The 21,222-nt window shown below is 45.8% G+C and overlaps 2 protein-coding genes across 6 annotated transcripts in view; both read right to left on the bottom strand.

The window, feature by feature from the left end:
- LOC140204783 (BTB/POZ domain-containing protein KCTD5-like) overlaps window positions 1-6,519 on the bottom strand; it is a 40,584-nt gene extending 34,065 nt beyond the window's left edge. Inside the window, exon 1 of the mRNA XM_072271572.1 lies at window positions 6,342-6,519. Coding sequence (XP_072127673.1) covers window positions 6,342-6,491 — 150 coding nt within the window. The 5' untranslated portion in view covers window positions 6,492-6,519. The remainder of the gene's footprint in view (window positions 1-6,341) is intronic.
- A 7,417-nt stretch (window positions 6,520-13,936) lies between these two features.
- Window positions 13,937-21,222, bottom strand: part of LOC140204782 (ciliary microtubule inner protein 4-like) — a 50,759-nt gene continuing 43,473 nt past the window's right edge. For 4 of the 5 annotated variants that reach the window (XM_072271566.1, XM_072271567.1, XM_072271568.1 and 1 more), the window contains 2 exons: window positions 16,623-16,991; window positions 14,678-14,767 (listed from right to left, as the gene is read on the bottom strand). In XM_072271566.1, the coding sequence (XP_072127667.1) occupies window positions 16,657-16,991 (335 nt within the window). In that variant the 3' untranslated portion in view covers window positions 14,678-14,767; window positions 16,623-16,656. Of the gene's footprint in view, window positions 14,768-16,622; window positions 16,992-21,222 lie in introns of all 5 variants that reach the window. The other variant, XM_072271569.1, reaches the window with a different exon arrangement.

Genomic DNA, 21,222 nt, shown 5'->3' with positions numbered 1-21,222 from the left:
TCCCACCAGTCACTTTATGTACAGCCCAGTGTCACTTTATGGACACACAATCGATGTATACAAGCTATCTTATATATTTATACTTATTGCGTGCTTTTTAAATTACTATTGTGCTCTCTATCTTGTTTTTCTGTGCTGCATCGGATCCAGAGTAACAATTATTTTGTTCTCCTTTACACTTGTGTACAAGAACTGACATTAAACAATCTTTGTTACAAGCTACACAGGAAAACAGAGGATTCCGGTTAACTGGGACACAGAAAATTAAGCGACTTTTCCAATAAGATTAAGTTTCATGGAAATAGTTTACAGAGACAAACTACGTTTAACTTCATCAGCGATCCCCGATGAAGTTGGCGGAGCTTGTCATTAAATCTGTTATAATTGACACGTGTAGCTGGCTGGAGGCCAGAGAAGAGTTTATTCACTATTTAAAACTCCTTACTCTAAGCACGGTGTAGTGTCTAACGGCCACACAAGTGCACACGACTGACGTTAGTTAGAAACTGTTTGACAACTGTCTCCTGTCCCAATTAAGTAGCAGTGTCCCAAATAAACAAAAGGAATCCTGGCTATTTTCTCGATTATTTTTTGTTCTTTAAGAGCTGTCCCAAATAACTGGCTTCCCCAACTAACCAGAATCCACTGCGTCTGGAACTTTGTTAATCCTTTTGCCTTGCCACAACTTCCACAATGTCCAGACAGGGATAGTGTGCAGTCAGCCCAGGCTAGTGAGGTCTTTCAAGAAAGGTCTTTGAAGAGCATGTATATTAGGGGACCCAAGCTGTTTGGTATATCCAGCCAGGTGACATGCACTTTCAGGATCTTGTAACTTTTGCCTGATGGGAGAGCGGAGAAGAATGAATGTCTGAGTTGGGTGGGTCTTAGATTATGCTGGTTGCTTTACTGAGGCAGCAAGAAGTGCAGATTTATTGGATATAAATATATTTATTAATCAGATATACAAAGTATACAGTGAAATGCATTTAAAAAATGCTGGTGAACGCAGCAGACCAGGCAGCATCTATAGGAAGAGGTACAGTCGACGTTTCGGACCGAGATTTATACCTCTTCCTCTAGATGCTGCCTGGCCTGCTGCGTTCACCAGCAATTTTTATGTGTGTTGCTTGAAATTCCAGCATCTGGAGATTTCCTGTTAGTGAAATGCATTGTTTACCTTAAGATACAGAAACCTGAAAGCATGTACTAACAGGTTGAAAGACAGCATACCAAGACAAGATTACGATGTAAATAAAGGATTCTACTTGCTACTGGTCAACTACTTGACTAATGCTGAAGTATTATTGGCCCTTAGCGTGTAGATCCTATTGGCGTTTAATACAAGTATACCGCAGTGTGATTGGTGATTCATTATGTAAATGAGAAGTCTGAACCTACACAAGGTTACCAAGCTTTCACTCAACATCAGTAAGACCAAAGAACTCATCATGAACTTCAGAAAGGGTAAATGAGGGAGCACACACAGCAGTCCTCATAGAGGAATCAGAAGTGGAAAGAGTGTACGAATTTAAATTCCTGGGTGTCAATACCGGGACCCAACGTATCGATACAGCTGCAAAGAAGGCACAACAGTGCCTGTACTTCATTAGGAATTTGAGGAGATTTGGTTTGTCACCTAAAACACTTAAAAACTTCTAAAGATGTACCATGGAGAACATTCTGACTGGCTGCATCACCGTCCAGTACTGGGGGCGGAGTGCTATCGCACAGGATTGAAATAAACTGCAGAGAGTTGTAAAATTAGTCAGATCCATTATGGGTATGAACTTCTGTAGAATCCAGGACCTCTTCAAGAAGCAATGCCTATAGACTTCCTACAATTCATGTTTTTTTTCCTATTATTATGCTGCAAAGACAAGTTTCACAATGTATGCAGGTAACATTATACTGGATTCCGGTCAGTATCTGTGGACAACTGGTCAATTTCAGTATAAAAATAGCATTTCTTTGTTCAAGCTTTGGAACAGTGTGGGTGACAGGGGCCATGCTGTTTTCCTTGCGCACAAATACAGTAAATAAAGTGCAGCTGAGAAACAAGTGCAAGTTTTCAGAGTCCAGTTAGTCGCAACGACACCCTATCATTCTCGTTCTCATTTAGTTACATTACTGTTACGCCTGCACAGAGCAAGAATGACAACATAGTATGATTAAACAATCTTGCTTGGTCATGTTAGTACAGCACATGCTGGACAACTTACAGTGCAGGAGCAATGAATTGTGCCTATCAAGACAAAAATATGCAACTCAAAGACCCGCACCCAAAAGAGAGTGAGCCCTCCACGCATAGGAGGTTCAGTCGATTCACTGTATGGTTCATCGGCCGCACGTGCACTTGCCACATTCTCGTAAGCGATCCAATACAGCTCGACTGCCTCTTGCAAACTCTTTTTTCCTTTCAACACTTTCCCCTCATCTGTTTCTAACCTACATGCATAGATTTTCCAATTCTCCAAAATAAACACGGTATCCACATCCCCATTCTCTTAGACGACAAACATAAGAGATTCTGCAGATGCTGGAAATCAACAGGAACGCGCACAAAATACTGGAAGAACTTAGCAGGTCAAACAGCATGTAAGGCAGGGGTTTTCCAACCTTGACTATGCCATGGAGCCTTACGGTTAACCGGGGAGGGGTTCGTGGCCCCAGGTTAGGAACCCCGATTCTAAGGAGACGATTCCAAGTCAACTTGCCAGGCTGAGACACTTCATCAGAACTGGAAAGGAATGAGGAAGACGCCAGAATAAAAAAAGTGAGGGGAGGGGAAGGAGGACCAGCTAGAAGGTGATAGGTGAAACCAGGTGGGTGGGGGACACAGGATGAAGTAAGAAGCAGAGAGGTAATAGGTGGAAAAGGTAAAGGGATGAAGAATAAATCTGATAGGAGAGGAGAGTGGACCATGGGAAAAAGGAGGGGGCGCATGAAGAGGTGATAGGCAGGTACAGGAGAGAAGGGGGAGAGCAGAGTAGGGGTAATGAAGAAGAGGGAAGAAGGGGAAAAATTAAATGACATAATTTTCCACTTTGGGTCTGATATTCTCAAAAGAAATAAATGATAAGCTAGAGGACGTAGGTAGAGTATTGCTCGACAACTGAGAGGATTAATCCAGCCCATGGGATGGCTGGTGGAACATCAGCAAGTGATTTATGCGGAAACAGGATATTCACAATGGAATACCGGTGGGGTTGCAACCAGAATTCCACAGATCCTAATTATCCAAAAAAAAAACAAAATCACTAGTACAGTGCATTCTGGTTAACTGGGCCATCATTAATCAGGGAAGCTGCTTATTTGGGAAAAGTCTTAAAGAACACAAACTAATCAAGAAAATAGCCAAGACTTTGTTTCTTTATTTGGGACACTATACCACTTAATTGGGACAGGAAACTGTTGCTGAACAGTTTCAAACTAGCACCAGTCCCGAGCACTTGCATGGCCGTTAGATACACGCCATGCTACAAGCAAACAGTTTTTACAATAGTGCCAGTTGCGTGTGTTTGTGTTCAAACATTAATGATTTTTGTCACTGATAATTGGTGAAAAATAAGCAGTAAGACAACCCCAAACAGTTCTGCTCACTGCGGTTTCAAGTATTCAGGCTTGGAGATGCCAGAAATGGCCGGGAATGAAAAGCAGACGAGTTCACTACTTCAACAAGTTAGAAACTCTGAAGAATTGGGAGGTATCAACAATCATCTTAAATGTTACAATGAAAATGAAGATTTGGACGATGCAGTCATCAAAGCATTGTATGAAGGTAGTCCATTATCTGCACTGGGTGTCTGCGCTGATTTTGTTCATTTACAGACAAAAGAATGCAACATGGATGAATTCAGATGAATGCAGTTTTTTTTAGTCTGGCAATAGTATTGGTAGCATTCTAATTTGTTTGCTATTTCATTCAAATACATAATGTTAGTTTGTTTTTTTTAAAAAAATAGCCTTTTAATTATTTCCATTAAATTTCAGCTAATTGGGGTAGTCATTTAATTGGGCCAATATATACTACCAGTCCCGATATGTCCCAATTAACCAGAATCCACTGTGTGGTCTAGCCAGCCGGTGGTGTAGTGGCATTAGCGCTGGACTTTGAGGCGAATGGTCCTGGGTTCGAATCTAGACCCCTCCTTGCATGCTTTCCATCCATATTGGTTTGAACATTGACAGCAACTCCCCAAGAGTTAACAGCACTTCCGATCAAGATGACACTAGCAAACAACGATCCCTCAGGCAACATCGATCTTCCAGATAGCAAATCGTTCCAATTATGTCACTCTTCCTACGTCTTCTGCTTGCTTTTTGTCTTGTGTTACAGAAACTACTGGAGCCTGTGACGTGCAGTTTGAATCTCGATCGAAGAATCCGGCGCTGTGCTGTGTCCGGCCAGCTGCCTCGTGAAGATCAGAGACCTGGGGGAGGTTCAAGAACATAAACTGACTCGTGGAAAAGACTAGAGACAAGGCGTGGGGATGCAAATGACTCCATCTCGAAGCAGCGAGGAAGATTGAAGCATCAAGGTGAACACAGAGCAGGTCAGCAGTCGCTCCCAGCAGCCGGATCAGCTCCTTCGGACCCGAATCAGCCATCACTCTTTACTGAAGGACTGAGCTCATGCAGCCACTCCCCTCATATGCCGGCAAAAAGACATTTTCCATACTTTGAGATTTATGTGACTATTGCATGGTACTTTACATTGGCTTCCTTCAGTTTTTCGGTGTTTCCTTTCTTGTGGACGACTGGCGGGTGGGTGATCTGTTAATTTGTTGAGTGTAAGATGGGGGGTTGGGGTTTAGTGTGACTGTTTTGTTCTTTTCTGCAAGTGAGGGGGTCAGGGATTATTATGTGTAGAGGGATTGTTATTGCGGCCTGTTTTTGCTGCGGGCAAGAGGGGGATTTTGGGGCCTGCAAGTTCTGTTTTTCTTTTTTTGTGCCGGGGCTGGGGGGGTTGATGTCTTTTCTTTCATCGACACCCATGGTTTTTCTGTATTTCATGACTATCTGGAGAAGATGATATCAGAGTTGTATAAACATGCATACCTTAACAATAAAATTAACCTTTGAAGCAATAGATAAGGAATAGAAAATGACAGTTCAAAACAGAATTGCCCGTTTGGGGAAAAAACAGCAGGGAACGATTTCCACCCCATCTCAAAGTCACAAGGGACTGAAAGTTCAATTCTAATAGAAAGCGAGGGAGCATTTTTCTACAAACATACCATGGAGAGCATTCTAACTGGCTACATCAGCAGCTGGTATGGTGTGGGGGGGGGTGCTACTAAGTACGATTGAAACAAGCTGCAGAGAGTTGTAAACTCATCAGCTCCATCATGAGTACCAGCCTCCGTAGTATCCAGGAGTGATGCCTCAAAAAGGCAGCGTCCATCATTAAGGACCCCCATCACCCAGGTCATGCCTTGTTCTCAGGAAGGAGGTACAGGAGGCTGAAGTCACACAATCAACGATTCAGGAACAGCTTCTTCCCCTCTGCCATCTGATTTCTGAATGGACATTGAACCCATGAACACGACCTCACTACTTTTTCAATTTCTATTTTTCCACTACTTAAAATAACTATCATATATGCTTACTGTAATTCATAGTTTTTTTTTCCTATCATGTATTGCATTGTACTACAACTGCAAAGATTACAACTTTCACGATATATGCCGGGGTGATATTAAACCTGATTCTGATTGAAGGGGCGATGTCTTTCAGATCAAATGCTAGACTGTGGCGGACTGCATAAATGCCATGGCAAACATTTGAAAGAAAGAGCAGAAGGCGGAAGCTAGTAAGTAGCGAAATCGCAACCCAGCAAAGCACACGAACCCGGTCTAACCACGCAGTTTACGGGAATCTCCTGCTCCTGCGCGTAATATTGCCCGGCCAGGTTTCGCGCCGCAAGAGCGCTACAGAAGTACTTTTGTGCTGAAAGTTACCAGATGTCCAGCGTTTGGTGCCTCTTGACACAGACCGCTCTGAGGGCACTGCCGCCGCTCCGCACAAGGCTGGGATGGTACTGAGAGTAAAGCCGGGACACTGAGCTCAGATACCCCTGACTACCACCACCCTTAAGCACCATCGTTAAACATAATGGACCCATCATAAGCCACCCATCCCCTCCATCCTCGGCTGTATTGACCTCCTCCCCCCAGTTCCACCCCTACAAGGAGCCGGGATCATTGCCCTGCCTCCCCAGCTCTACATTCCCCCCCTTTCTCCGAACACCAGCATCCCTTAGGCCGGCCGGCTCCCTCATACCCAACACCCACCTCCCGTAACCCCAACCCGACCTGCCACCGCAGGCCGCCGTCGCTCACCCGGTCGGACAACAGCTCGCCCTCCTCCTGGCACAGCCGGTACAAGAAGGACTTCTCCTCACGGCACAGGGTCTGCCGGGTGGTCAGGAAGTGCGTGCCCCCGACATTGAGCCGAACCCACTTGTTATTCGGCTCCTTCCCCTCCGCCATCTTCAGCTCCCATCCGCCGCCCCGCCCCCTCACGTCACGCACACCAAGCCCCGCCTCCGGCGTCGCACGCTCATCGAGGTCCGCCCACGACGTCGGGAGCACGCAAAACCCCCGCCCCTCACCGCGAACGTCGAGCCGCCTTGCCCTAAGCTCCGCCCCTCGGCCCGTCGCACTGTTCTCTGGGAGTTGTAGGTTAACAGGGTGCTGCTGGGTAGTGTAGTTTGCATCCGACCTCGGTCTGCTCCTTGTGTACAACGCAAGTCGGCGACCGTGGTGGCTCCGAGATCCCGCAGCAGGGTCAACCGTTGACATATCATAAAGAACTGTAAGTCTTGGAATCACGGGATGGGCCCAAAACCTGTTGTTCCAGCAGAACCTTGCTGCTTCCACACGTGCTGTGCGGCCTGCTGTTTCCAGCAATTTTATCTCAGGTTTCCAACATCTGCAGGTTTTATATATGTTACCAGACATCTCACCTCTCCTGGAAGTTCCGGGAGTCTCCTGCATACTGCATATTGATAGTGGCTACCTGATGCCCGCAAATTATATACAATATCCCGGAAATCAATTTTTTTGAGAGCAAGCAAGCGCGAGAGCAAGAGAGAGTGTGCGAGAGAGCAACCACGAGAGAGTGAGAGAGCGACCACAAGAGTGAGAGAGTGACCACGAGAGAGAGAGAGACAGCGAGAGAGTGCACACCATGGCAGAGTGTTCCAAAAAAAGAAAATATAAAACGTACGTCACCCCAGACTACCCTAAAGTGTACCCCTGCCTAATAGGGGTCAAAAATAATGACAGTGTTGCTCGTGCACTGTTTCCAACAGTGACTTTTCTATTGCCCATGGTGGGTTAAGACTGTAAAAGACATGTTGAGGTGAGTTTAACAGGTGTCATTTGTTCATTAGCATAGCTAACATTATTTAAACTAGCTGGCCAGCTGCTAAGGAGCTACTCTGTTGCAGACATCCCACCTCTCCCAGAAGTTCCGGGAGTCTCCCGCAAATTGATGGTGCTACCTCCCTGAAATGAGTTTTTGCAAGTTGGGATGTCTGTGTTGCAATAATTGAAAGTTAAAAGTTCAAATGTGTTATCAAAGGTTGTATACAATATACAACCTTGAGATCCATCGTCTTGCAGCACTCACAAAACAAAAACACAATAGAATTCACAATAAACCACACTCAACAAATGTGACTGAAGCTCGAAGGTGCAAAAGAGGACAAATCACTCAAATAAGACGAGAGAAAATCTGCAGATGCTGGAAATCTGACCAACACACACACAATGCTGAAGGAACTCAGCAGGCCAGGCAGCATCTATGGAAAAAAAGTACAGTCAATGTTTTGGGTCGAAACCCTTAGGCAGGACTGATGTTTCAGGCCAAAACATTTCAGCAGGACTGATATTTCAGGGCAAAACTCTTTGCCCAAATAGTTTTTGAAAAAGTAAACAAAAACACAAGGAACGTGAACTGCAGAGTCCCTGAGAGTGAGTTCACAGCTGCAAAGCCTGCTAAGGCAAATGAAGGCAGTTCAGGGACAATATAATGACTAGTGTACGTAAAAATTTTGTGCCGTGCAATTTTTTTTGCCCAGTGACAACATGTGTGCACTGAATAATTTCTTCAATAAAAACAGTATAAATAAGCCAATTCGAAAATCGGCAGACAAGTCATCACAAACTTCATGTTGTCAACACCGTCCTCATCAGAAACCGGAAAAGGAAATGTGATTGTGTACGATTGTGAAACCAAACACGCCAACGAGGTGGAGGGTGACAATCTTTTGTGCACAGTTTAAATCTTTTTTGTCAGTGCATTACCCAAGACTCCTGCACCTCCCACCCGATGGTAGTAGCAAGAAGAGAAGGAACCAGTCAAACAGGCAGACAGCGCTGAACACCTGTTCATTTTCCATTCTCTGCTTCGACGATGTTGAAACGTGTCTGACGCAGTAATGGAGCCAACCATGGGTTCGTCTTTCACCGTCAGCCTCGTTCACCTACATTCCAGGATACACTGTTTCCCCACACAGTCTCCATCCTCCCAGACACTGACAACACACGATCAGCCAGAGCAACTTAGCGGTTCGAGCAGCGTCTGTGCGAGGAAGGGAACTGTCGATATTTTGGAGGGCAACCCTGCATCTACTCCCAGTTACTATCAATTCCATGACTTTGTCCCACCTCCCTCTCAATCCACTGGACTGAATTCCTATAGTGTATTTAATATTTCAGTAATAGTTGAGTAATATTGTAAATATATTGTTTGATTGCAGAGGTATTTACAAGGATGTTGCCTGGATTGGGGAGCATGCCTTACGCGAATAGGTTGAGTGAACGCGGCCTTTTCTCCTTGGAGCGACGGAGGATGAGAGGTGACCTGATAGAGGTGTATGAGATGATGAGAGGCATTGATCGTATGGAATAGCCAGAGGCTTTTTGCCAGGGCTGAAATGACTAACTCAAGGGGGCATAGTTTTAAGGTACCTGGAAGTAGGTACAGAGGGGGATGTCTGAGGAAGGGTTTCTAGAGTAGGTTACATGGCCGGCCCAACATTGTGACTCAAAGGGCCTGTCATGTGTTGTAGATGTCTATGTTCTATGTTTTTTTATGATTGATTAAGCATTCTTTGTTTGTTTACATAATTCATTATGGGGAGGGAGGGAACGTCAACTCAGACCATGAGAGGCCTGCGTCGGGCATTTTCATGCCTTACAAGGCGCAGATTGGAAGTCTGTGCGGGGCGCCACTCCTCGCACAGACTAGAGCAATGTGTGGTTAAGTGCCTTGCTCAAGGGCACAAACACGCTGCCACAGCTGAGGTTCGAACGAGCAACCTTGAGATAACTAGACGAACGCCTTAACCACTTGGCCACGTGCCCAAATTCATTATGGGTTATATGTAAAAGTATGTGAATGGCATACGTCATTACGCCACCAAGTCATATGTGAGCGCCTCACTAAAGAAAAAGCAAGTAGACATGTTATCCCACCTCCCGTGTTTTTCTTTTGATTAGTTTCTGGAGTTACAAAACATGACAATTCCATTTGCCACTTTTCTGCCCAGCTAACCAGACCATAAGACACAGGAACAGAATTAGGCAATTCAGCCAATAGTTGCTGCTCCACCATTTGACTGTGGTTGATTTACTATCACTCTCAACCACATTCTTCTGCCTTCACCCCTTAACCCCTGATGCCCTGACTTATCAGGAACCTATCAATCTCTGCTTTAAATATAGCTAATGACTTGGCCTCCCTGGCTATCTGCGGCTACAAGTTCTAAAGGTTTGTCACCCCCGGCTAAAGAAATTCCTCCTCGTCTAAAGGGACGTCCTTCTATTCTGAGGCTATGCGCTCTGGTCTTAGTCATAGTCATACTTTATCGATCCTGGGGGAAATTGGTTTTCGTTACAGTTGCACCATAAATAATAAATAGTAATAAAAACCATAAATAGTTAAATAGTAATATGTAAATTATGCCAGGAAATAGGTCCAGGACCAGCCTATTGGCTCAGGATGTCTGACCCTCCAAGGGAGGAGTTATAAAGTTTGATGGCCACAGGCAGGAATGACTTCCTATGACGCTCTGTGTTGCATCTCGGTGGAATGAGTCTCTGGCTGAATGTACTCCTGTGCCCAACCAGTACATTATCTAGTGGATGGGAGACATTGACCAAGATGGCATGCAACTTGGACAGCATCCTCTTTTCAGACACCACCCTCAGAGAGTCCATTTCCATCCCCACAACATCACTGGGCTTACGAACGAGTTTGTTGATTCTGTTGGTGTCTGCTACCTTCAGCCTGCTGCCCCAGCACACAACAGCAAACATTATAGCACTGGCCACCACAGACCCATAGAACATCCTCAGCATCGTCCAGCAGATGTTAAAGGACCTCAGTCTCCTCAGGAAATAGAGACGGCTCTGACCCTTCTTGTAGACAGCCTCAGTGTTCTTTGACCAGTCCAGTTTATTGTCAATTCATATCTCCAGGTATTTGTAATCTTCCACCCCCCCCCCCCCCATTATTGGAAACATCCCCACCAAGTCCACTCTACCCAGGCCTTTTAAATATTCAATAGGTTTCAATGAGATCCCATCTCATTCTTCTGAACTCCAGCAAGGCCACTGTGAATGGAGCTGCAAATGAAACGTCTGTGCGCAATCTTACCCATCGTACACCCTCCTCCCTCTCTATCCCCCCATGGAAAGTTAAGAGCACGTACGTGGGGAAGGATGTACCCATGTAATAGTTTACAGAACCAAGAGGTGTTTGGTTGTGTTGTAGAGGAAAAAATAGTGAGGACTGGTAAATGGATGAGGATTGTGCTAATGTGCTAACATGGAACCACAGACAAAGCCTCGAAGTAGAGACGTGGAATGCAGCAGTGAAGTTTCAGGAACTTCATTAATTGTGTTATAGTGTGCACCCTTTCCTTACCGACTGCGCTTAGGACAGCAATGAAGATCCTCCATCACTGGCGGTGTTCAGAGCTTCCTTCATTGTGTCAGTAGCTTCCCCTGGGTTTTCACTACTGTCAGTCATTCAAGGCCCGGGTAGAGACGCAGGAATACTGTCACACTTAGATGAAGAAGGATCCTTTCCTGTTTCTGTAACAGTTTTGTTTGACCAGTCAGGGTTGTTAGCCCTGAAATCAACCCCCGAAGTTGGAGGACATGTGCACCCATTGCTGCAATGGAAAATAGGATTTGCTGTTAGATCTGTGGATAATCATTTTACTCTGTAATCAGGATCTACTCAGTTACTTAGTGAAGTCTTCCTGTAGCCACCATTCTGTTATCAAAAGGTAATTTTACTGGTAATCTCATCAACTGAGAATGTAACAGGGCTGCACCAAGTTCATGCTCAAGATAGATCGGATTTGGGTGGATTCCTGGTGGGTGCTGGTTTTGTAATAAATCACCTGTTACAAGACCATAAACCTTAGGAGCAGAAGTAGGCCACTTGGCCCTTCGAGTCTGCTCCACCATTCCATCATGGCTGATTTATTATCCCTCTCAACCCCATTCTCCTGTCTTCTCCCCCATAACTGTGGAAACTTCTACTTTGAAAAGGCACACTCGACAACTTCACACCCAAAGAAACAACTTTATCTCGAACGTTAAAACTGTTATGTATATACAGAGGCTTTACGACCCGTACGGCATGGCAGGAACACTATATACAAAGCACACTGGAAGTAAAAAGAACGGAAGTAACCCCCCCCCCCATTATCCTAATTAGTATTAACTTACTTTTAATAATGCTCACATTACCAACAATAACCTTTGACATCCTCTATTCTGACGCTGTGCCTTCTGGTCCTAGACTCCCCCAATATAGGAAGCATCCTCTCCCCAGACGCCCTACCCTGGCCTTTCAACATTCGATAGGGTTCAGTGAGATCCCCCACGACTGAAGGCACCTGGGGGTGTGATGCCTCCTGCAGTAGAACAGCCATCTATTTGACGATGAGACTCACAAAAGCAACATTTCAGAGTCAGGTTTAATATCACCGGCGTATGATGTGGAATTCATTAACTTTGCGGCAGCAGTACATGATAAATATAGAAAAGAAACTGACTTACAGTAAGTCAGCAAGATAATTATTTAATTATCTTAAATAATTAAATTAAGTCATGCAAAAACTATTTTTTTTAAAAAGTGGTGAGTTAGTGTTCATGGGTTCAATGTCCATTCAGAAATCAGATGGCAACTTTTTCGTTACTTACAAATTAGACACTAAATTCAATCTAAGATTTGTAATTTTGAAATCCTTCCAGGGAAACATATATTTTTTGATATTTTAAAGAACCCTCCTGACTCCAGGCGTCTCGTTTCTAAGTTTGTACGTTTGTTTGATAATTGCACTGTAGCGTCTACTGTGAAGATTAGAGACGCCTGGAGAGAGGAGTTGGGCATTGAATTATCTAAAGCTGCCTGGGACGAGTGTTTATCTATGATACAGGCTTGTTCTGTTAACAGCAGGCACCAACTGATCCAGTTGTCCACCGTCTCCATTACTGTAAACTTAGATTGCACAGGATTTACCCTTCTGTCTCGCCAATGTGTGATAGATGCCAAGGGATGGAGGCCACGTTGTCGCACACCTTTTGGTTTTGCCCATTACTGACTGGATTTTGGTCCAAAATATTTGACTGATACTCAAGGGCCTGTAAAAGATCCTTCCCCTTGGAAGCTGGTCTCGCTATATTTGGCTGCTCGCAAATCTACTATTTGTTTCCCTGCAGCCATACAACAGTCTCTGATGCTGGGGATGATTGTTGCCAAAAGACTCATCTTGAGGGAATGGAAATCAGCTTCTCCCCCTTCCTTTCGGAGATGGATGGCTGATATGATCTCAGTCATACAGATGGAGGAACTCAGGTTCTTGAGAACCAATTCAATTAAAAAATTTTCGGCTATCTGTGATCCATTCCTTGCCTACCTGGACAAGGCCGGGGGGGTGCAGATGAGCAATTTCCCCCCAGCTGATCTCTCACGACCCTTATTTGAGATTTAATGTTTAGTATTTTTGAGCACTTTGTACAATAGGCATCCCTCTAATGTTAAGTCCCTTTTTTTTTTGCTTATTTCATTTTCACACATGTCTGACCTGGCACGTTCTTGTTGATATCATTGTCTTATTTTTGAAAATAAGGTATTAAAAAAAAAAGAAATCAAATGGCAGAGGGGAAGAAGCTGTCACTGAAACATTGAGTGTGTGCCTTCAGGCTTCTGTACCTTCTTCCTGATGGTAGCAATGAGGACAGTGTTTTGGGGGACCTTGATGACGGACGCTGTTTTTCTGAGACACCACTCCTTGAAGATGTCTTGGATACCACAGTGGCTGGTACCTATGATGGAGCTGACTAATTTTACAACTCTCTGTAGCCTACTTCGATCCTGTGCAGTAGCCTCCCCATAAAAGATATTGATGCAGCCAGTCCAAATGCTCTCCACAGTACATCTGTAGAAGGTTTTTGAGTGTTTTAGTTGACAAACCATATCTCCTCAAACTCCTGATGAAATATAGCACCATTGTGCCTTTATAGCTGCATTGGTGTTGGGACCAGGTTAGATCCTTAGAGATATTGACACCCAGGAACTTGAAGTAGCTCACTCTCTCCCCTTCTGATCCCTCTGTGAGGATTGGTTAGTGCTCCTCATCTTGCCTGTTCTGAAGTTTTCGTTCAGCTCTTTGGTCTTGCTGACATTGAGTGCAAGGTTGTTGCTACGGCACCACTCAACTAGCTGATATATCTCGCTCCTGTACGGCCTCTCATCACCGTCTGAGATTCACTTAGGCAAAATATTACTAATGGACAGCATCACCATGCCAACATGTTCAGAGTCCAACGAGGGAAGTTGGATTAACCTGATCATTTTGTTCAGAATGGTTACATTTGTGATTGTTGATTTTTAGATTTAGGTTAGATTAGATTATGAGGACACGCAGTCCTCTTTTATTGTCATTTAGTAATGCATGCATTAAGAAATGATACAATGTTCCTCCAGAATGGTATCACAGAAACACAAGACAAACCAAGACTAAAAAAAACTGACAAAAACCACATAATTATAACATATAGTTACAACAGTGCAAAGCAATACTGTAATTTGACGAAGAACAGACCATGGGCACGGTAAAAAAAGGTCTCAAAGTCTCTTGAAAGTCCCATCATCTCACGCAGATGGTAGAAGGGAGAAGCTCTCCCTGCCATGAACCTCCAGCACCGCAAACTTGCCGATGCAGCACCCCGGAAGCACCCGACCACAGTCCGACTCTGAGTCCGTCCAAAAACTCCAAGCCTCGGACCAGCCCTCCGACACCGAGCACCGAGCACCATCTCTGCCGAGTGCTTCGACCCCGGCCCCGGCAACAGACAATAGGCAAAGCCGAGGATTTGGGGCCTTCCCCTCCGGAGATTCTCAATCGCCCAGTAGCAGCGGCAGTGAAGCGGGCATTTCAGAAGTTTCTCCAGATGTTCCTCCGTGCTTCTCACATCCGTCTCCATCAAATCAGGATTGTGCACGGCCCCTATTTAACAAATACGGTATCAATTCGGAGCGGCCGCGTGCGCTGCATCGCGCCGCCATCTTCTCCTCCCCTACAGTTTGATCTATCAGTTGGTTGCTACGGTTGGAAATGATGACACAATTTGAAGCGTTCGTGTAGACCAAACCCAGTCTGGCCATGGTGACTGTCCATCATGAAGCTGTGTCTGTGGCAGACCCCACCCAGATCGTAGGAAGCATAAAGAAACCGCTTGATAAAAAAATAGAGCCACATCTTACACAATCATCAAAACTCATCAACACCAATCCCTCTTTCTCCCTCTCCCTCCCTCTCTCTTTCTCTCTCCCCTTACTTCCCCCTCCTTCCCTCCTTCTCTCTTCCCCTCCCTCCCTTTCTCTCTCCCCTCCTTCCTTTTCTCTTTCCCTCCTTCTTTCTCCCTATACCTCTCCCCCTCTCTCCTTCCCTCCTTCTCTCTCTTTTCCCTCCCTCCCTCCCCCCCTCTCTCCCTCACACATTCTCCTCACACTCTTGACCAACCGGTACTACAGCACTTATGTGAATAATTGCAACCTCTATCTTAGCTTCAACTTCAACATTGTCTGAAGCTCAGGCTCCATCTGATCAACTCCAGGCCAAACCTGCTCGAACTGCACACAAGCTCACTGTAGATGGATCACGGTGGTCTCACCAGCCTTCGTTCCCATCTGAATAAAAAACCAATTGTATAATCCTCCCACCACAAACAGAGTCGAGCACAGCCACAGAATATACAAGGTCGTCCCCTTAGAACAGAGATGAAGAGGAATTTCTTTAGCCAGAGGTTCACAAGAATTAACCCAGGAATGAAAGGGTTAATGCGTGAGAAGTGTTTGATAGATCTGGGCCTGTACTTGCTGGAGTTTCGAAGAATGATGGGGGACCTCATTTGAACATTGAAAGGCCTCAACAGAGTGGATGAGGAGAGGATATTTCCAATAGTGGGAAAGTTTAGGACTACAGCAGTAGTCCCCAACCACTGGGCCGCAGAGCATGTGCTACCAGGCTGCGAGGAAACGATATGGGTCAGCTGCACCTTTCCTCATTCCCTGTAACGTACTGTTGAACTTGAACATACGGTTGCCAACTGCCCCGTATTTGCCGGGACATCCCGTATATTGGGCTAAATTGGTTTGTCCCATACGGGACCGCCCTTGTCCCGTATTTCCCCCGCTAAGGTAGAGCGTTCCTATGAAACCTTACGTGCCGAAATGGCGTAAAGCGAAGAAGCAATTACCATTAATTTATAGGGGAAAAATTTTTGAGCGTTCTCAGACCCAAAAAATAACCTAACAAATCATACATAAAACTGAAAATAAATAACACTAACATATAGTAAAAGCAGGAATGATGTGATAAATACACAGCCTATATAAAGTAGAAATAATGTATCTACAGTATAGTCGGGAAGATGAAGGCAAAGCCGATTTGTGGGGGGAAAAGATCGGCACGTATGTGCAAGCGCACATCACATATATGTGCACGTCACACATGCGCACACAGGTGCCCGCACAAGGCTTCATGATCATGGTAGTCTTCCTGGGGTAAAGTATCCCGGGATTTGACTGCTACTTTTGTCCCTTATTTGGGAGTGAGAAAGTTGGCAACCCTAACGGTAAAAGACATGTTGAGGTGAGCTTAACCTTATTTGAACCCCCCCCCCACCCCCCGGTTGGCCAGTCCGCAAGAATATTGTCGATATTAAACCGGTCTGCGGTGCAAAAGAGGTTGGAGACCCCTGGACTAGAGGGCACAGCCTCAGAATACAAGAATTTCTCTTTAGAACACAGATAAGGAGGGCCAGTGTGGTGAACCTGCGGAATTCATTGAGGTGAACTCATTGGGTTTATTTAAAGTGGAGGTTAATAGGTTCTTGATTAGTAAGGGTGTCAAAAGTTATGGAGAGAGGGCCAGAGAATAGGATTGAGAAGGCTAATAAATCAGCCAGGATGGCTGGAGCACACTTGACGGGCTGAATAGCCTAATTCTGCTCCTATGCCTTACGGTCTTATATAGTTTCAGCAAGCTTGCAACCTTTCCCCTTCCCTCCGAGAAAGGCTTCACCTACTAAACAGGGCCGTTGGATCCCAGCTGTCTTCTGTTTACAGCGGGGGCAAAGGCTGGTTGTAAAACTCCCAGAACATCTCGTCCTTCTTGTCGATGCAATTAGTGGTTATTTCACTTCCCGCTCTGCCGCCAGGCGCCACTGCCACCTTGGGCTTCGCGACGGGCCGCTTTGTCCTTGGGACGGTTGTCGGCAGCTTCGCAGCGACTCTCTTCAGCGCTTCGGGCTGCCCTGGCCGAGCCGTGGTTGCACGCTGGCGGGTCCGGGAGATGAACTCAGGCCAGTCCCTCGTTAGCTTCGGCTGCTCTTCCAGGTACTGCTGGAGGCTCTTGGACAACCTCTGCTGGGCCAGCAACGTGTCAGTCCGGGCACCTTTAAACAGCAGAGAGGGCAGCGTGACCGAGGAATAGCGTCTATCCCTGTCATCAGCCAAGTCGGTTATGTACGTGCGGAACAAGGGCAACAGAAGATCAAACGCTTTTACAGAGTTGTGCCAGCTATGGTACATCCTGGGCAACAAGATGATGGAGGAACTCAGCAGGCCAGGCAGCATCTCTGGAGGGAAATAAAGAGTCGACGATTCGGGCCGAGACCCTTCATCGGGACTGGAACGGAAGGGGGAAGCAGCCAGTATGGAGGATGAGGGGAGGGGAAGGAGTGTAAGCTGGAAGGTGCGGGTCTGGTTGAGCACACAGCCAAAGAGTCAGGGGGCAGCAGAGATCACAGAGGGGGAGCAGAGAGAGGGGGTCCCGTCAAGGTGAAGATTTAAACTCCTTCAGGGTAGCCATTCCTTGAAGAGTCTTCACAGTGGAGCAGCAAGCCATTAACACAAGAGATTTCTACAGCTCCCTCCCTTTCCAGTCCGCATGAAGGGCTGTCGACTGTTAATTCCCTTCCTTCGATGCTGCCTGACCTGCTGAGTTCCTGCGGCATTTTGTGCGCGGTGCTCCAAATTTCCAGCGTCTCCTGTGTTTACAGCTTACAGCGCAGGAGTGACCGACCGGGCCCGCCGAGACGAAGACGTGCGCGCTCGAAAGCCCACAAAAATAGAGAGAAGGGGCCTTCCATGTATGACAGTCACAATCGATACGCACGTGATCCCGCATTCTCGTAACTGATCCAATACAGTTCACTGGCAAGGTGCCTCCTTGCCCAAGCTTTGCCCCCGTCGCCACAGTGACTTGTGGCTCGGAGGGCTCTTTGCCCGAGTCAGGAGGTTCTAGGTTCGAGTCCCACTCCAGAGGTTGGAGCTCAGAACGTGGTAAGGAGTCCTGAGGGTGTGCTACATCACCAAGAGGTACTGTTTTTTTCATGTCTGGCTTAAGTCCGCACTCTCAAGTAGATGGTAAAGGTTGGGTCAGGCCCTGTGCAGTAGGACACTCCAGGTATGTTTGAAATGTGATCACCATTCCATCAAGCCTCTACTTTCCTAGGAGTTTATGTACATTTGGCATGCCATCGAAAACTTTGACAAACTTCTACAGATGCCCAGTGGAGAGTATCCTGACTGTTTGGTATGGAAACACCAATGCCCAGGAATGAAGAAGTCCACAAAAAGTGGTGGGTGCAGCCCAGTCCATCACGGGCAAAGCCCTCCCCATCATTGAGCACATTTACAAGGAGTACTGCAACAAGAAAGCAGCCTCCATCATCAAGGACCCCCACCAGCCAGGCCGTGCTCTCTTCTCACTGCTGCCCTCGGGCAAGAGGTACAGGAGCTTTCAGTTTCCACATGGCCAGGTTCAACAACACTTTCATAGCTTCAGGATTTGGGGGAGTAGATTTAGGATGGAGATGAAGAGGAACTGTTTTTCCCAGAGAGTGGTGAATCTGTGGAACTCTCTGCGCAATGAAGCAATGGAGGCTACTTCAGTAAATTTATTTAAGGCAAGGTTGGATAGTAGGAGAATTAAGGGTTATGTGGAAAACATAGAAACATGGAAAATAGGTGCAGGAGTAGGCCATTCGGCCCTTCGAGCCTGCACTGCCATTCAGTATGACCATGGCTGATCATCCAACTCAGAACCCTGTACCTGCCTTCTCTCCATACCCCCTGATCCCTTTAGCCACAGGGGCCATATCTAACTCCCTCTTAAATATAGCCAATGAACTGGCCTCAACTGTTTCCTGTGGCAGAGAATTCCATGGATTCACCACTCTCTGTGTGAAGAAGTTTTTCCTCATCTCGGTCCTAAAAGGCTTCCCCTTTATCCTCAAACTGTGACCTCTCGTACTGGACTTCCCCAACATCGGGAACAATGTTCCTGCATCTAGCCTGTCCAATCCCTTTAGGATTTTATACGTTTCAATAAGATCCCCCCTCAATCTTCTAAATTCCAGTGAGTATAAGCCTAGTTGATCCAGTCTTTCATCATATGAAAGTCCTGCCATCCCAGGAATCAATCTGGTGAACCTTCTTTGTACTCCCTCTATGGCACGAATGTCTTTCCTCAGATTAGGGGACCAAAACTGCACACAATACTCCAGGTGTGGTCTCACCAAGGCCTTGTACAACTGTAGTACCTCCCTGCTCCTGTACTCGAATCCTCTTGCTATGAATGCCAGCATACCATTTGCCTTTTTCACCGCCTGCTGTACCTGCATGCCCACTTTCAATGACTGGTGTACAATGACACCCAGGTCTCGTTGCACCTCCCCTTTTCCTAATCGGCCACCATTCAGATAATAATCTGTTTTCCTGTTCTTGCTAGGTGGAGATGAGTCCATGGTCAGATCAGCCATGATCTGATTGAATGGCGGAACAGGCTCGATGGGCCAGATGGCCGACTCCTGCTCCTATTTCTTGTGTTCAACCATTCGGGTCCTGTACTGGCATGGATAATTTCACTGACCATAACCCTAAACTCATTCTGCAAACTACAGACAACTCATGTTCTCAGTATTACATTTTTATTTGCACAGTTTATCTTCTTCGGTACATTGGTTCTTGTCAGTCTTTCGAAGTTCAAAGTAAATTTATTATCAAAGCACATATATATCACCCAATACAACCCTGAGACTCACTTTCTCATGGGTATTCACTTACAAGAAACACAATAGAATCAGTGAAAGATGGCATCCAACAGGACGGACAAACAACCAGAGTGCAAAAGACAACAAACTGCAAATACCAAAAGAAAGAAAAAAATGGAATAATAATAAATAAATAAGCAATAAATATCAAGAAAATCAGATGAAGAGGCCTTGACAGTGTATAGTTTTTATCATAAATTCTAAATTCTACTTTATTTCTTGATTCTCCTGTAAGCGCCTGAAAGAAAATTAATCTCTATATGATGACAAATACACACTTTTGATAATAGATTTACTTTGACTTTAGTTTGATCCAGACAGCAGCACAGATCGAGTCAGAGCACAGAAACAGGCCCTTCGGCCCTACTCTTCCTTGCTGACCGAGGGGAAGTAACCCATCTCTCCACTTTTGGCCCGTATCGATTCCTGCCCTATTCCTCAGATGACACAAGGGGTGGTGGTATTGAGCATTGTGTAGAAGGTTGTCATAGGTTACAGCGGGTCATTAACAGGGTGCAGAGCTGGGCTGACACGTGGCAGATGGAGTTTAGTCCAGAAAACTGTAAAGCATCACTTTAGAAGGTTGATCTTGATGGCAGAGTACTGAGCTAATGACAGGATGCTCAGCAGCGTCAAGGATCTTGAGCTCCATGTCTACTGCGGGAGGAGAAGATGGCGGCGCGCCTGTGTGTGCGCAGCCCTCCGGTGAAAAATGATATTGCATCTGTTAAATAGGGGCCGTGGACAATTCTGATTTGATGGAGACAGACATGAAAGCACAGAGGAACATCTGGAGAAATTTCTGAAACGCCCGTTCGCTGCTGTCGTTACTGTGTAGTCGGGAATCTTTCGGAGGGTAGGCTTCAAAATCCCCGGCCTTGCCTGCTTTTGGTAACCGAGAAAGAGGTCGAATCATTCGGACAGAGATGGCGCTCAGTACTCGGTGTCGGAGAGCTGATCAGAGCTCGAAGTTTTCGGATGACTTAGAGTCGGATTGTGGTCAGCATGGCAGGGAGAGTTTTTCTTCCTTCTCCCGTCTGCGTGAGATGTGGGACATTTGAGAAACTTTGAACTTTTACTGCGCTCATGGACTTCTTCATCAAGTTATAGTATTGTTGCACTGTTGTAACTATATGTTATAATTATGTGGTTTTGTCAGTTATTTCAGTCTTGGTCTGTCCTGTGTTTTGTGATATCACAGCGGAGGAAATATTGTATCATTTCTTAATGCATGCATTACTAAATGACAATAAAAGAGGATTGCGTGTCTTCATAATCCTAGACCCGTCAAAGCTGCCCCATAAGCTGATGAAGGAATATGGAGTATTTGCCCTCATTAGTTGGGTGAAGGAGTTCATGAGCTGTGAATGAGGTAATGTCACAGCTCTATAGAACTCTAGTTCTATGGGCACTAGCCTCGACCCACGAGGACACCTTCGAAGGTTCATTAATTCCTCTCCAGGCCTTGTGGTGCATTGGGCGGTGATCCCGTCATTTCTTCAGCATTTGCCTGTGGTTTTTTTACGAGGCCGAGTTGTTAGCTCGGTGCTCAACCCAGCACGGCTGAAAG

This window comes from Mobula birostris, chromosome 11 (assembly GCF_030028105.1).
Source record: "Mobula birostris isolate sMobBir1 chromosome 11, sMobBir1.hap1, whole genome shotgun sequence".
NCBI classification, from domain to species: Eukaryota; Metazoa; Chordata; class Chondrichthyes; order Myliobatiformes; family Myliobatidae; genus Mobula; species Mobula birostris.
This window is presented reverse-complemented; position numbering and strand designations above follow the sequence as displayed.